The 16053-nt window shown below is 43.4% G+C and overlaps 1 protein-coding gene across 2 annotated transcripts in view; it reads left to right on the forward strand.

Annotated features, from left to right (window-relative positions):
- Nucleotides 1-582: 582 nt before the first annotated feature.
- The window catches only part of ZBTB37 (zinc finger and BTB domain containing 37), a 133994-nt gene continuing 118523 nt past the window's right edge, over nt 583-16053 (forward strand). The window contains exons 1-2 of one of the 2 annotated variants that reach the window (XM_085601588.1): nt 583-816; nt 5855-6786. In XM_085601588.1, the coding sequence (XP_085457714.1) occupies nt 5882-6786 (905 nt within the window). In that variant the 5' untranslated portion in view covers nt 583-816; nt 5855-5881. Of the gene's footprint in view, nt 817-937; nt 1086-5854; nt 6787-16053 lie in introns of those variants that run through there. The other variant, XM_085601589.1, reaches the window with a different exon arrangement.

Genomic DNA, 16053 nt, shown 5'->3' on the forward strand with positions numbered 1-16053 from the left:
TATGCGAGTTTATGCTACTGACATTGTAAATGACAATGCCTTTTATTTGTTTTAAAACCAAAACATAAATAAAAAGCATTGTAATTTTACAATGCCAATAGCTCAAACTCTTATAAATACGAGACCTATTGCAAATGCTTGTTTTTTTCTCCCTTGTTTCAGTTACATGTTGGCATGTATGAATTCACAAAGTTTCATGTTTTGTATTTAATTCCTACCACTTGGCGTTAGAGCTTGGGGGGCAGTCAGAAGCCAGACGAAAGCACTGCTCGTTTTGACCCTGCGGGTCCAACAGGACCTCGAGCTAAGCCAGAGCACCCATCTGACTCGCGCTTTCGGTGGCTCGCCGACCTCTTTCTCAGATTAGTATGTGAGTAAATACATATTATGTGCTGCTGTTATTAGTTTCGTGGCTTTCTGCATACCACTCAATATATTCTATCTGTAAAGAATAAAGCGCATGCGTTATTAATGCATGCTAAAGAAACAGTATATCTTTTTTTAATTGAGTTTCCAGTTATATAACATTCTTCGTGATTTTGAGGGCTGGGCTTGTTTTAGGCTTCTTTTGGTGGAGCTTGCGCTTTTTTCAAACTTCTTTTCAAAGGGAATGGTGCTTGTTTTTGTTCTCAGACTTGGCAACTTGGCTCTTAACGAAGATGGCGTCGCTGCTGCCACAGGGGCGGGGGGACACATAGACAGTATCGGAGGGGCCGTCTGCTTCCGGGATGCTGGTCAGGGGGGAGGGGGGAGAGTGGACCTTCCACTTCCGGCACGGTGTTTTCCGGCGCTGGCCCGTCCGCCGAGACCCTACAGGTAGGGGGCAGCAAAACCGGGTGTAAGGCGGGGGTAATGCGAGGCCGGATGTGACGTCACTAGCGGTAGGGCAAGGGGAGGGACCTGACATAGACCCTAGGGTGACAGCAGGAGAGGACCCCATAAATGCCCCAGGGACCTGGTACCTTTGGCGCCAGTGTATTCTGGGAACTGTAGTCGTGTGTGATGACAGCAGGAACCCCCTACCTCCTGCTGACATGGTCCTAGTACCTTTCCCCAAAATTCAGAGACCCATGGTCCATTAAAAGGTGTGACAGCAGGCAAACCACAACATGAGCCTTGCGGTCGTCCCAATGCCGCCAGTCGCGTAGGGTTCCTGGGCTCTTGGTCCTGTAAAGTGTGTGACAGCAGTGGAAGGCGTACGCCCTCCGCATAAACTCACTAATGTGGTCAGTATTGATATTATAGAGTAACAGGACCCATGAGGTGACAAAACCACGCGTTGTACGAGCTGCTGGGGTATACCCCACACCTTGTCCTACCCTAAAGGGGGATGAGGAGGCATGGAACGCAGTTGGCCGCAGAGTATTTTAATGACTTGCAGCGACATACATTCAGTGGTTGGGGTGAGGGGGCAGTAGATATACTGTACATTCTTTGAACTCCACTCCGGTAAGAAGGAAGGCTTAGTGTTGGCCGGTAGTTCTACGTAGTCCGAATGTTGATGGTCACCAAACTAAGGCACTTTTCCTTTTCTTGTGGGACCCTGTGTTTTATCTTTGACTTCGGCTCCTCGATTAAATAAGGTGTCGATCATCTATATCTTCTGTCTGAAAATGCTGAGAAAAACGGTCGTTGCTTCCCTTGTCCCTTTGCGGTATTACAGTCCATCAATAGTTCACGCCTGCACTTTTATCTTAATCTGCCTGTTTACTAAAGATCATGCAGAATGCTGCTGTCCGCCTAAAGGTTTTGAAACTTTATTTATCACGAGTATTGGAACACAATAATTAGAGCTCATATCTACAGAAGGCAAAGTTACTCTTTTGGATAGATACGGTCTTAGAGGATCCTAAAATTGTTAATGGATAGTGTGTGTGAGTATTTATTTGCTACATCATATCAACGGGTTGAATCGATCAGCCATTGCTGCAATGAAGGAACAGGGGCGTGCATCCATGGTATTGCAAGTCTATGTTTGGAAAGAGCATTGCAGCCAGTCTTCTAACCCATTTAGGAATTTTACCAACGTATCCTACAAGGCAACCATTTTAGAAGTATTGTATTGCATCGTTTATATGGGGGGGGGGGGGGATTTTTGCTATCATCCCATATCCGAGTGTCATTGTGAGATGTAAAGAAGTGGTTAGAATGTATAGATATTTGGAACCTGCAGAGGTGGACTGGAATAAAGTTCTCCAAATTATACAGCAGTGTGTGACAAATCTCTTCAGTTATTCCATGTCTGTTCATTTGCAATGTCGTTTTTTTTTTTTTTTTTTTTTAAGCTGTACACTACTGGTGATCGACAACCCTCTTAGCAGATGTGTCTTATGTGAGTGTAGGAGGTGTAAGTTACGGTTGGCTGCTGACCGCTGAGTATAATGGTCTTGGTAATATTGTGGGCCATAAATGTTACACATGAAATTACATAAGTATTTCATTCCCCAGCGAACCATAGGCCAGCCCTTCTTAGCTTACCTGCAGATCTAAAGAAATTTGCTGGTTGGATTGTTTACAATGTGTGGGTTGTAAGCTGAAGGTTGTGCTGTCTTTCTAGGTGCTTTTGCTGGGATTTGGGGTGGTGTAGTAAACTTAGAAATTGCCATCTTTTCAATTGTTTTTTTAAGTGTATATGCTCCTGGATGTATCCAGGGCTGGCTGGTAGTGATTTCCAGAGCTTGTCGGCTTTTACTGAGAAAAGTGCATCCTACAGATTTCTTATGGTAAGATGGTATGATGAGAAGTGGTACAAGCCTGGAGCGCAGCGTTCTGTTTTGTTTGTATTGCTTGAATTTAACTTGTAGGTCATTCTCCTTGGGATGCTCAGTGTACAATACAGAAGTGCCTTGAACATTGCCCTTCTAGCCATAGGTAGCCAGTGAAGGGATTGCAGGACTGGAGTCCTGTGTATTTTTTGGGTTAAAGCTGAGAAGAAGCCTTTTGGTTGAATTGTATTTTGCATATAATGAATGTGGGGTGCCATGTTAAAGGCTGTTGGCATAGTCAGGCTTGGAGATTATGAGTGTGAGGATGGCTTGCTGTTTATCTTGGTGTAAAGGGTATGGGAAGATGCAATGTAGTGTTTTTATTGGATAGAAAGCGCTTTTTATGACATTAACATGCAGTATCAAGGATTGGTCTGAATCCAGGGGTACCCCAAGGTTTCTAACTTCTCTTGATGTAATTGGTAGGGCCTAAAGTTCCTTAGGCCATATGGTGATAGGCTAGTATTTTGGCCATTGTCCACAGGTCATAATCTCTGACTTTGTGGTATTGAGTGTTTAGATGGTTATTCATCACCGAATGTTTGTCACAAAGGCAGTCATTACGTTTTGAATTGTAGAGGTCTTCCCGGTTATTTATTTTTAAAATGATTTTGGTGTCATCTGCACAGTTGTTATAGGTGAAGTTGAATGATTTAATCAGATTTGTTATCAGGGTTAGTTAGATGTTTAATAATAGGGGGATATGATAGACCCCTGAGGGACACCACAGTGTTTGTGGTGGTAGGTAAATAACACTTTGCCTGTCTGTAAAATAAGAAACAATCCATTTTAGAGCATTTTCATGGACTCCGAGATAGTGAAACCTTTGTAGTAGCATGAGATAGCGGACAGTGTCAAATGTAGCTGATAAATCGGAAGCAACAAGGCAGCTACTCTATTCTTGTCCACTCTGAGTTTTAGATCATCCCAGATGGATATAATGGTTTACTCTGTGTCTCTGCCTGATCAGAAGCTGGGCCGTTGGGCTGGCAATTTAGTTGTATTGCTAAGAGTCCCAAAGATGGATTTCCAGAACTCTTGTATGTTGGGTCAATACTAAGCTCGATGAATAAAGTCAGTCATTAGTTCTTAGCAGTGGCAACACATGGGGCAATATTTGGATCTGTCTTACTGAGCTTCCTTGGAGTATAATGGAAATGATATAGGAATGTATGTGTCTCTAGTTTATGGAATTCAGTCTATCTTCAGCAGTAGAGCTATGGGTAATAATCAGTTGGGAAGTTAAAGTCTTGGTGCAACTGCTCTGGGACTGGACATATCACCAACACAGTTCTCAGTAAACATTAACTATAGCCTGTGCACTGAATGTTTCAAGTTGTTTGATGTAATCGTGCTTTGCAACGGGACAAAGGTGAGTTGTTAACACATGAAGGATGAGAATGCAGACTTGGTTGATGCATATAGTCGGTAGTACAGGAAAGTGTGATATAGTGAACCAGATTCTCTGTCAATACATTATTCATTAGTAACGAATTGACCTTCCTTAAAACATTCATTTACTCACCTTATGTTTTTGGCCATCAGTATTTCTTTGGCAGCTTTCTCCCTTGTCATTGTCAGTAAAACATGATCTGCTGGTTGTTGATTTGGGGCATTTGCAAAAGCCTGGCCTTTCTACTAGTTTCCCACATGGCCAAATATGTGGTTCGTACTATGTGCATTTGTTGTATGGGTCTGCAAAGTGAAATGGAAAGTAAAGTTTTTAATTTACCAGGTGCAATTTGTCCACCTACTCTTGAACCTTCCTCATCAATTAACCATATCTAGCAATCTCGCCACACTTCCTTGGCTCCCTGTCACTAAGCTATCACTGTTTAAGTTTTTGCATATGTCATTGGCTATAAATATCAAGGGCCCTACACATCAGTTATCCCACTCTCCTCTTAAAAATTGCTGGAAACCTAAGTTACCGCGTTCAGTGCTAGAACACGCTAGCGGGTAACCATGTGCTCTTCAAATATATATTAAAAAAAATCATTAAAGCTAATACTGGGATTATGTGCCCTGTTTCTTGATGCAAGATATTAACTTTGCTGCTGCATGTGGGTCTGCTTCGAGCACTGAGCTGGATCCTAAGGAGGCCCATGAGAAGTGACGTCCCCGTAATCAGGCCAGGAGCTGAATAGTGCACCGACTGCTTGTTAGAGAGCATCCTTCGGTTTGAAACATTAGATGAATATTGAAGATTTTAGCCTCTTCCAGGATTGCTATTAAGCAATTGGATGCCTCATTCCAAGAAGCGCTTTAAAAAAATAAATTGTTACGGAAGGTGACGTGGCTGCAAAATAGAACCCTTTTGTCATAGGCTGGATTTTTTACAGGCAGTAAAATAAGGATGAGGTGACTATTGCAGATACTAGCGATTGGTTAAGGTTTGTGACAAGTGGTTTTCAGAGACACAAGGCAGGAGTTTGATAAGTGAGATGCTTTTGCTTTCCAGAAAAAAAGACAAATTCATGAATGATTATTTAAACACCATGGCAGAATGGACTTCTCTAGGCAGTGTGGTGAAGGGAAACCTGGCCCAAGCTGTTGAATGTTTGGAGCTGATGCGTGAAAGGGTGCAGCAGGGTGCAAAAGGCAAGTTGATGAAACGTGAACTTTCAGAAATGCACAGTTATTGTAACCAAATCAATACTGAGTTGTCATATCATTTGGTCCTTGTTTTGGTGTGCTTACTTCGGTTTGCAGTTTGTTTTCCACCCATCGATTCAGGTCTTTACTTAGAGGTGTGTTTTTTTTGGCATGTGGAACTATTATCTCAAAGTACAGATGTATGCCAGTTCTCCATGAGAATATGGCAGAATGAAAATAAGAAATGACAAGGTGTCAAGTCTCAGGTGAGCCTTGGCAGTCTGTCAGAGGCTGCGAAGCAAGGTGTTGCTATTAAATGCCATCAACCACCTTGCATAATTTTGAGCCATTGAAATAAATTCACTCTAACCCTATTATCATTGTGTTTTACAGCCCGTTGGAACTGTATCCTACAAGAAGTTTTTAGCTGTTATTCCCCGAGTAACTGGATGATGTTTGTTTAAAATTTCTCTCTTTTGCTCATATTCCCTTAGGGTTCTGAGCCTGAAACTGGCGTCGCCATGGAGAAGAGTGGGAACATTCAGCTGGAGATTCCCGAATTCAGCAATTCGGTTCTGAGCCACTTAAATCAACTGCGGATGCAGGGACGTCTGTGTGACATTGTGGTGAATGTACAGGGGCAATCGTTTCGTGCACACAAGGTGGTGCTTGCGGCCAGCTCGCCCTACTTCCGTGACCACATGTCTTTAAACGAGATGAGCGCTGTCTCCCTCTCTGTCATCAAGAACCCCACCGTGTTTGAACGTCTCCTCTCATTCTGTTACACGGGCCGGATCTGCCTGCAGCTGGCGGACATCATCAGTTATCTGACTGCTGCCAGTTTCCTGCAGATGCAGCATGTCATTGACAAATGCACGCAGATTCTGGAGGGCATCCACTTCAAAATTAGCACTGAGGACACAGAGCAAGACCTTGGTCACCAAAAACCCACAGAGCGACTGCCTGATTCTCACCGAGTGAGCCAGAGCTTGAGCCCACGTCACAGCACCCCACGTGGCAGCCGGCATGGTCAGGTGAGCACAGTGCTGGACCTCCGGGAGCTGAGCCCCCCTGACGAGTCCACCAGCCCTCAAATAATTGAACAGAGTTCGGACGCAGAGAGTCGTGAGCCAATCCTGCGCTTTAACAGGGTAGGTCAGTGGTATGTTGAGACGGGGGCAGCTGATCGCAGTGGGCGGAGTGAGGACGATGTGCAAGTAGTTGATGGGATGAGAATCAAGAGTGAGAACATGGAGGAGTGGCTTGGAGTGGAAAACCAGCCATCTGGAGAAGATGGGAGCAGTGCTGAGGAGGTGACGGCTATGGTGATTGATACCACGGGCCATGGATCTGGGAGTCAGGAGAGCTATGGACTGGGGTCATCTGGAATCAAGGTAGCCCGGCCAACTAGCAGTGAAATGGACAGGTGAGTGTGCGTTAGTTTTTATTCACACACAATATTGACTTCCGTTTGCAACTGCATTCATTTATTTGAAAAGAGGGACTATGCGTCTGCGTTCCTTACACAACTTACTAAAAGCAGTTCACTGCTGGTTGTATGATCGAGCTTCACGTAGCTCGATAATATAGTAATGTAGTATTTTGATTGGAAAAAATTAGGACGTGATTAGACTTTTATGAATTGGACAAGTATAGAATGGGACCCAGTACTCAATAGGACTATGTGTGAATGAGCCATCTTCTCTGAATAAATTGGCAAATGAGCAGCTCCACTTCTTGTGAGTAGATTAAAAAAACTTGTAAATGCTGCCATCTGATATAACCATGTGAGTCTGTCCTTTGATTGGAAGATAAGTAGGGGTGGGCGGTAAACTCTGCTCCTCCGGCGGAGTTTTGCCCGCTCCGAGCACAGAGTTCTGGAAAAACTCAGACAACTGCCACATGGCGGAGTTTTTTTTATCGCGCGTGGCTTGCCGTCGTTAAATTGGAGAGCGCGAGTAGGAAAATAGAGCGCTACATCGCCTCCCGGTAAGATTTCTCACTGTGGCCGGCCACAGCAGGTTGCTGCTGCTCGCATTGAGAAAGCTGTCGCTAGTGTTGAGAAAGCTGCAGCTTGAATAGAAAGTCTATTCGAGCGTTAGAAAGAAGCAGCGCCCTCTTGCTCGCTGTGTGTTGCCATTTGCGTTCATTGTATAGCGCGGGACAAGCTCCTGGCGCTAAAAATTAGCGTGAACAGCGTGCTGTACCCAATTCTGCCGCTTGCGGAACTCCGCTGAATCTCGCTGGGTTTTTAGGTAACTGCAAGTTCCGCCCACCCCTAAAGATAAGCTTGTGTAGGTGTATATTCTGTGTTTTAATCAGAATAATGTGTAGCGGCTCCGTCCTACGGTTGACATTGTGATATTTAGTGTGATAGGATAAGAGGATAGATAATGTATGATTTTCACATGATTGGATATAAGCAGTGTGAGTGAGAAGTGAATGGGTAAGAGGAAGCCTTAAGTTTATTATTTGGATGTGCTATATGACTGTTTTATGATTATGTAGGACTAATTTGGCACTCTTCCACATGATATGATTTTATTAAAGTCATACATACTACCACACGGAATGTTCATAGTTCCTATGTAACTCCAAATAATGTAAACCTTTCATCTTTACTGCTGAAATAACCTTGGGCTATTCACTTTCCTGAAAACCAAGTGACTATCGATGTTCCAAGGTAGGTAGTACTAAAGCAGACATTAAAAAAAGCCCTTTCTTTACTGAAATGTGACATGATCACGAGTTATTTTTGGCAAGTTTGACAGTGCGACACGATCACGAGTTATTTTTGGCAAATTTGACAGTGCAAGAAGGAAGTCCAATATTGTAATTTAGAAAGAATAATTCTAAATCCATGCAGTGGATTTCTTTCAGGCCTTTTATTCACTTGATGTTAGCAGCACCTCCCTGCACAACCTATGTCTGTGACAGTAACTCCAAATCCCACTTTTTACATTCTCATCATTCACCACCTATCTACTTGATTTTAGAACCGCTGTAGCCTTCCTCACACATTCCACCACAATGCGGTTTGTGTAGACTCGCTCATGTGCCTGATGGATGTTTGTCATGCATAGATCAATGGCCAGCATTTGAAAACGTCAACTTGAATATATAATGTTATTAAATCAGTCTTAGTCAATTAGTATGCCTGACTAAATACAACCATAAAATCACTTGAGAACGACATGTTAGAAAATAAAACACCTTTTATCACTATATACTAATTGACCAGAAATGTTTAATTAAAAAGAATCCATCATGGTAGTTTTTAGTTGTTTTGTGATTTATAGAAATTGATTCTCGTTACTGCTTACAAGTGGTAAAATTAACGCACCATGTGATGCCTGTAGCTTTAAGTATTGGTCTCTTTAATTTGATGTTGGGCGCATAATGTTAGTTAGGTACATTAGAGAATAAAATGCTTACAATTTTGTGCAACAGTATTTCTCCAGGGCAAGGATGAGAAATTTCAAATCGCGCCCAATCCTTGAGAAAATTTAGAATGTGGCGGTCACCTTCGAACGTGAATAATGTGTGAAGCTTTGTCTCTCTCATTTTTTCATAAGGTTAATTTGTTCATCAAAACACAACATTTATTTCATATAAAAATTTTACTATACAAATTAAATATAGTTTGTACTGTGATAATAAAATGATAGTAATATAATATTAACAGGGTTGAGAAACCTTAAATAAAATATATTAAGAATCTGGTTTAGCATACATCCTGACTGTAGGCTACCCCTCTCAGATGCCACTAGATGGTCTAATAATTGACCTTTATTAAAATCCCCCTTATCCTGAAAGGGAATGCTTCTTATTATTTCATCTCTGATTATCAGCTTTCTAGTAGTCTAGACAGCATACAGGATAAAAGTCAGTTAACCAGATTTGTCAAAAATGTAAAACATAGCTGGCCACTATTCCTGTAGAGAAGGGCTCCTTGCTCTCTGCCAACAGTGTTGCACACCTGGTTCATTCTGAGCATTCCGATTTATCCCATTTTACTCCTCAAGGAGGTGTGACATAAAAGTAAAACGTGCAGTATTGTTCGGATGTAGGATGCACAAGCATCAGGAAGTAGTGCAAGTCTCATACGTTCGTCATTCGGAATACCCACACCGTATGTCAATATTTTCCCCTGTTTTATCCTGTCATCTACCTTTTTCTTAATTAAGCACTTCGAACATTCTGTTAAAGTTGGCGATGTATTTTTCATAAATTCAGTTAACAATTGAGAATTTATGTAAGCTATCCTGGATCAGAGGATGTTTTGTGAAATTGTATGAAATCTGTAGAAATGTGAAAAGATTGAACATCTGAGCTTGACCACTCTTGCTTCACTACTTCAGATGTCTGAAAGTTGTGATCAGTAAAAAAAAACTAATAATGACCTGCACGCTGCGATTAAACCGTGCCCCAGGGATTACAAAATGAGTCCATGAAAATTTCTGGCAAGTTTAGGGGTGTGGAATTTAATATAATATCTACTTGGCCATGGGACAGGTTGCTTCATAAACATACTTGTCCTGTAAACAAACCTACTTGTCCCTTTGGTGCCAGGTAGTATGGTGAACAAGTATGGCAGCAATCTCCTTAAGGAGCTCTGAAAGCCTCTCTGACTTTGCCAGACCTGATGTTTGAATACTAGCAATTCACAGATTTTGGTACCTTCCCTCAGATTTACATATTGGGGAGGCAGCAGTTAGCAATGGTTTTAGGGTTGGAATGCCCTTTTGAGTCTGTGCAAACCTACTAACTTGCATGTTTTAGGGGTTTTCACCAGCTCTTCTCTACTCATTTCTCATACTGAGAAAGGTTATAAATTTATTCTTGACAAGGGCAGAAGTAAAACCTATTCCAGGGTTGTGAAAAAAATAAGTTTAAGGAGAAGTGAATTTGTAAGTGTTAAGCAGATTTTCGCATGAGCAAATCTAAACATGCATATTTGATTTTGGCAAAATGTAGTTCACATATATTTTCTAAGAGAACCATTTCCTGGCCTATTTCTGTAAATTCACAAAAGCCGTAAATCTGCACTAATGCAAGGACATATACAATGGTGCCATTTTGTGACTTTCTTTAAGACTTGGGTTCATAATTAGGTCCGGCGTCAAAGAAGACATTTTGTGTTTTATTAAAATTCTCTCTCTATCGGCTAGCTTCACTGCGAGTGAAACATTCCGCTATTTCACAAGGACGATATTGACGCACAAAGTAGTTTTTTCCAATATCCGGGACTACTGTGGCAGTGGGTGCATTTTAAGACCAAAAAATATTTTTGCCAATGTTTGTTATAAGGGTGAGGACCAGGCAGCTCCAGGACCATTAAAGTTTAACTATAACCAAGTTAAAAGACGATATATATTGACAAAAACTAAAAGGCTGACCACGAATGTCAGACCTATTGGATTTGCCAATGCTTGTTTATATTCATGTTTCCCATAATCTTGTTGAAACTGGTTGCACTGATTTTCCATTATGAATATTTTTGGAAATACTAGCATGTATCAACACATTTTACTAAATGATGCTTCAACAAAATTATGGCAAAAATGTTGCAGTAGTTTAGCAAAACATTTTATTCCTAGTTAAATTTTTTTGTAAACGTTTCATTTTGAAAGCAAAGAATCATCAATCTTGCTTTCAAGCTCCTGCAAATATTTACATCAAATCAGAGGGCATTCTGAGAGCATTATGCGTAGCCTCATATTGGTACACTTTGCAAACGTGTGCACATAATTTTATACTGGAACCAATTTCAGTACTGCAGTCCCTGCTTACATTTCCCTAGTGTGCTTACCATAATAATAAAGAATCCAAAGATGCACACACTGACAGTGAGGGTTCAAAGCAAGGGCGCACTGATTTATTGTCAAGACAAATTATGTTAGCACACCTACATGCTCTACTTTCTGTGGTCCTACTGCCCCAGGGCAGTATTCATTGAATAGGATGGACACAAGATGAGCAGCAGTTGGGAGGCCAGACCGGACTGGATGTGGAGACTTGAAGCACGAATACCAAGGGAACAGGAAGCCACACATTGCCATAGAGTATGCTGCTCCCGGACAGACTAAATTGGAGGATGAATAGAGTATGCTGACTCAAATCGTAAATATAGAGCCCTGATTTTTTTTAATCTTTTTTTTTTTTTTTACTTTAGTTGTCATTTTTATTAACAACATACATAAATGTGCAATATGTAAATGTACAGCCACAGTTCCCGTCACTTTGAAAAATAATACATTGCAGGCATCACAAGGCATAAGTAACCAAGAAGGTAAGGTTCGTCCTTTAAAAATTCGGTAATCTCTGACGTGCGTTGCATGGTGTCCTATTACTGCACTTGTGTGCACCTGCTCCCTTTCTAGGGTCTGCACGGAGAGGAGCGTGCGCTTCAGGCTCTCTGGTCTCAATGTGCTCTCCCTCCACCTGTGCGGTCTGGTTTGTTTCTTGTTGTTCCTGGCTGACTGATGTACTCTGTGCGCAGATACTCCCGAAGAGGCTGCCATATGTCTTTGGGACGAGAAGTGGGCTGCTGTACCTCTGCATACAATTCACTGGTAGTGTCACAGTACGACATACTTTTTAGCCGAACCCTGGACAGTTGTTTTTTGTCTAGTGCCCCAGCGAAATGCTATTTCTCTTTTTGCCATTAGCATGGCCATTACTGTGAATCTACGCATGGTTTTAGGCATGGATTCTACATATCCCATCAGGACTATCAATGGGGTAACTGGTACCTGTGTCCCCACCATCTGTTGTAGTGAGTCATACACTCCCTGCCAATAAGCGGTAAATATATTGCAGGACCAAATCATGTGGAGAAAGGGTGCGGCATGTAAATTGCATTTAGGACAATGTGTGAATGTGGTGCTGTTGATCTGAACCATCTGTTGCGGTGTGGTGTAGGCTCTTCTGAGAATTTTAAAATGTAGTAGCTTGTGCCTGTGATTACAGGAAACCATCTTGGTCTGCTTACAACACCCCTTCCAGACCTCATCTGTGAGTGGTTGTCCTATGTCCACAACCAAAGAATCCACGACTTTAGTGTCTTGTTGTGGTAATAACGCAAGGCAAGTTTTATATAGTCTGGAAGTAATGTGCTCTCTGCTATTATCTGTGAATATTGACGCGAGTGGTTCAAAACCTACTGGTTCCAGCGGGTACGTGGGAACTACTCCTCTGAGGTCACTTTGTATACAAGTCAATGCAAAGTGATCTGCAAATGTGGTCGTAGTGAAGTGTGGGTCTTCGGTACGGACGAAGGCGTGGTCCCCCGGGAACAGATCACCTATAGTTTCTAGCCCAAATTTGATATAGAGCCCTGATGATGTCCTTTTGGACGAAACACGCTGACTGGGCTGAGTTGACAACTTTTGATGAATAACATTGATTGAATAAAACAATTGGATTCTAAAAAATCTTGGCCTTGATGCCAATGATTTTAGCAAATTTGAAAAACTCCTTCTACATCAGAGTATGGGTCAATGCCTTGTAAGGAAACAGGCCATTAGGTGTGTGGCCTGCACAAGTAAAGGGTCCACATTTGCCCTCCACTGGGACCCTAACATATTACACATACCACTCAAAACTTCGCAGTAATTTACAAATATACAGAAGGCTGATGGAAAAACCTTTTTAAGACACTATTTAATGACCTCTGAACTCCTGAAGGGGTCATACAACTACTTCGGGTAAGTACCTTGACTTGGTCAAAGGTTCACGATCAACAAACCACATGTCAAAATATAATTGTATGAGAAAATGCAATAATCAAAAATAACTATGAATGAATGGGCTTATTACTGATAATGAAGCATATCCATTATCATACGTAATCATTCTCCACAGTCTTATCTAAATAACGCATTTCAATAAATCATTTAAAAGAATTAACTTCACATCTGTCTGTGTGCTTTTTAAATACTTCCAACCTTTGAAAACACAATATCAAAAATAGCCCCTAGAGGGCAACACATTTTGTTAACAAATATGTAAACATAAACTTCACCCTTAGCGGGTGTTGCACAATTTGTACATTATTTTAGACACCTTCAGGCCACACTGTTGGTGACCATACTTGGCCCCTAGATGGCATCAGATTTCAATCACAAACATGTAACCATAAACTTCACCCCTAGAGGACGCTACACATCATGTATATTTCTTTAACCCCTTCAGCGCGGCGCGGATTTCCGCGCCACGCTGAAGGTTCTGAGCGCGGGCGGGGCCATGACGGAACGGTTCCGTCATAAGCACAGCCCAACCGACGTGCATGACGGAACCGTTCCGTCATGCACGTCGAAGGAGTTAACCACCATTCAGTAATTGCAGCCATAATCTTAGCCCCTAGAAGGCCTATTTGTAGAGCACATGCTTCGGCCCGAGGAATGCTTAAAACTTGCAGGAAATCCTGGATTGGTCATCCCTTTTCTGTCCCTGCTGACTTGGGGTCACTACAGTTTCAGTTTTGTGGGGGAGGCTGCTCCACTCCTGCAGCTCCCCCACACTCTTGAGTGAATCTTTGGTGGTGGCCTCGCCATCCTGGGACCACTAAAAGGGGACAAAAGTTGCAAAATCAAAGAGCCCCGAAGGGCATTATGGGGCGCTGCCTAGGGAGCAGTAAATATTATGAGTTGCTCTCCCGCTGCTTGGGGCAAAGCTGCTGCCCTTTCTTTTCTCTGATTTTCCCACTATGCTGCCTCATCTTTTTCTTTGGGGGTGCCCGGTCCCACCCAGGCACCCCTGCATTGCCCATGATGGGTGGGGAGCCCATCCCTCACTGCCCCCACCGGCTCCCCGTGTTCTCATCACTCTTCTGTTCTGCTGTGGGAGCAGTCAGGTCTTTTCTGCCTTGCCCGATCCTGCGGGCACGCCACTGGTGGTTGTGGCGGCCTCCCACTCCTCCCGAACACAGGCACTGGGAGCAGGGTGGGCCAGCCACTACTGTGGTAAGCGAGGCAGCGCTTCCCTGGCACCTCTTTGCTTCTGGGGCCCACGGATGGGGTCCTGGGCCCCTCCTCCTCTGGTCCTGGGGGTGCATACCGGACCTCCCTGATTTCTTCCTGGCCCCATTTTCATGGCACGACCCAGGGGTTAGAATCCCTGGGTCTTCTGGGCTTTAGAGAGGGGGCTCCACGCACACCCCCTCCCAGGACTGTAGATTTAAAAAAAATGTTCCTTGCGGCAACGTCTGGGCCATTGGTCTGTTGCATGCTTCTGGGCTCATTTTGTTCCTGGTGGCGATCCCTAGCCACCTAGAGCACGTTCCTTAGCTCTCCTGGCCTCTAAGGTGACAAACTTTGCAAGGAGCTGGTTCCACTGGCTCCCTTCACCAGCCTTTGTCATTGCTTTCCCCTGAGACTTCTCTCTTCCTTGGCGCAGAAGCCCATGCTTTCCCCCAACTAGTCCTTAGGGGGTGTAAAGGGACCAGGGAGAGCCCCACTGGTCTTGGGGTCAACTGATGTCAGAGTCCTTAGTCCAAATGGCCATCAGGGGGTTCTTCCTTCCAATTGTTCATTTTGCAGCCTCTAGTCCCAGAGTCCAGCAGAAAATTACAACTAAGAGAGAGCTCTCCCCCTTGTGCAAGACCGTTTAACTTGGGACAGGAGCTTCCAGCTGCGAGGCACCTCTGGCCTATCCTGGGGTGCCACATCACCTCTCCACCCCTGTCCCAACCTTCCTGCACATATTGCAGGGACATTTCCAAATAGAGTCACCCAGGAGTCACTTGCAACATCTGCTCTGGTGGCCTTAGGTCCACCTCTTGCTGATATCACTGCCAGGGCTTTTCCTAGCAAATATTCAAAGGTAGCTTCTCATGTGTTGGCTCCAGAGGTCTGAGCTCCCTCCTTTGTTTGATGGGCTTGGGCAGGCCCATCCCTGGCACAGTGTGACAGTTGATTGATTGATGCAGATCCTTCATTTCTACGCCTTTTCTCCTCAGGAGCTGTGTCAAGTACTGTTAATTGCTCTCTTTGTGTGGGGAGGCCTTTGTTCCTGCAACTGGTAAGAAATGTATCTAACTTAGCACAGACGGGTGACAAAAGGCCTGGGCTCTGATCCTGAGTTGAGTCAGAGAAATGCTACATTCCTGGATGACCCATAAGCTATACAGAGATCTTTTTGGAACTTAAAGAATGTATTTTTCCACACAGATTGAGCCCTAATTAGATATGTTTCTGGTCTCTGTAGGCCAAAGGGAAGCAAATCTGCACTCTAAGGCAGACCTCCCATAGGTGCATAATGGTGTGTCGCTGCAGACAAGACTGTAAACCACAGTGACTTTCCCTGTGAGTGTACACTAACCTTCTGAGGCCTATCCCAGGTCAATAGTCAATCCTGCAGAGTCCCCTCTGTTACCGTGCTGCGAACAACAGAAGTCTCCCATGCACAGCCCTCACACATGTGCACACATGTAACCAGTCAAGTGCCCCCTTACCACATCACTGCAGCCTTATTTTAAAATTCTGGGCTGATTTAATTGGCAGAACCCATTCCCTTACGTGCCTCATATCCATTTTTGTGTTAAAACAAGGCAGAGTGGTGCATTTTGGACTCCACATATATGTGTATTTATATTGAAGTTTTATATAGCACGCACACTGCCCAAGGGCTTTGAAGCACTTTACATGAGCAGTAGATTACATTACATAGGTCAGATTGATTTTATTTTAAG

This window comes from Triturus cristatus, chromosome 4_2 (assembly GCF_964204655.1).
Source record: "Triturus cristatus chromosome 4_2, aTriCri1.1, whole genome shotgun sequence".
Taxonomy (NCBI): domain Eukaryota; kingdom Metazoa; phylum Chordata; class Amphibia; order Caudata; family Salamandridae; genus Triturus; species Triturus cristatus.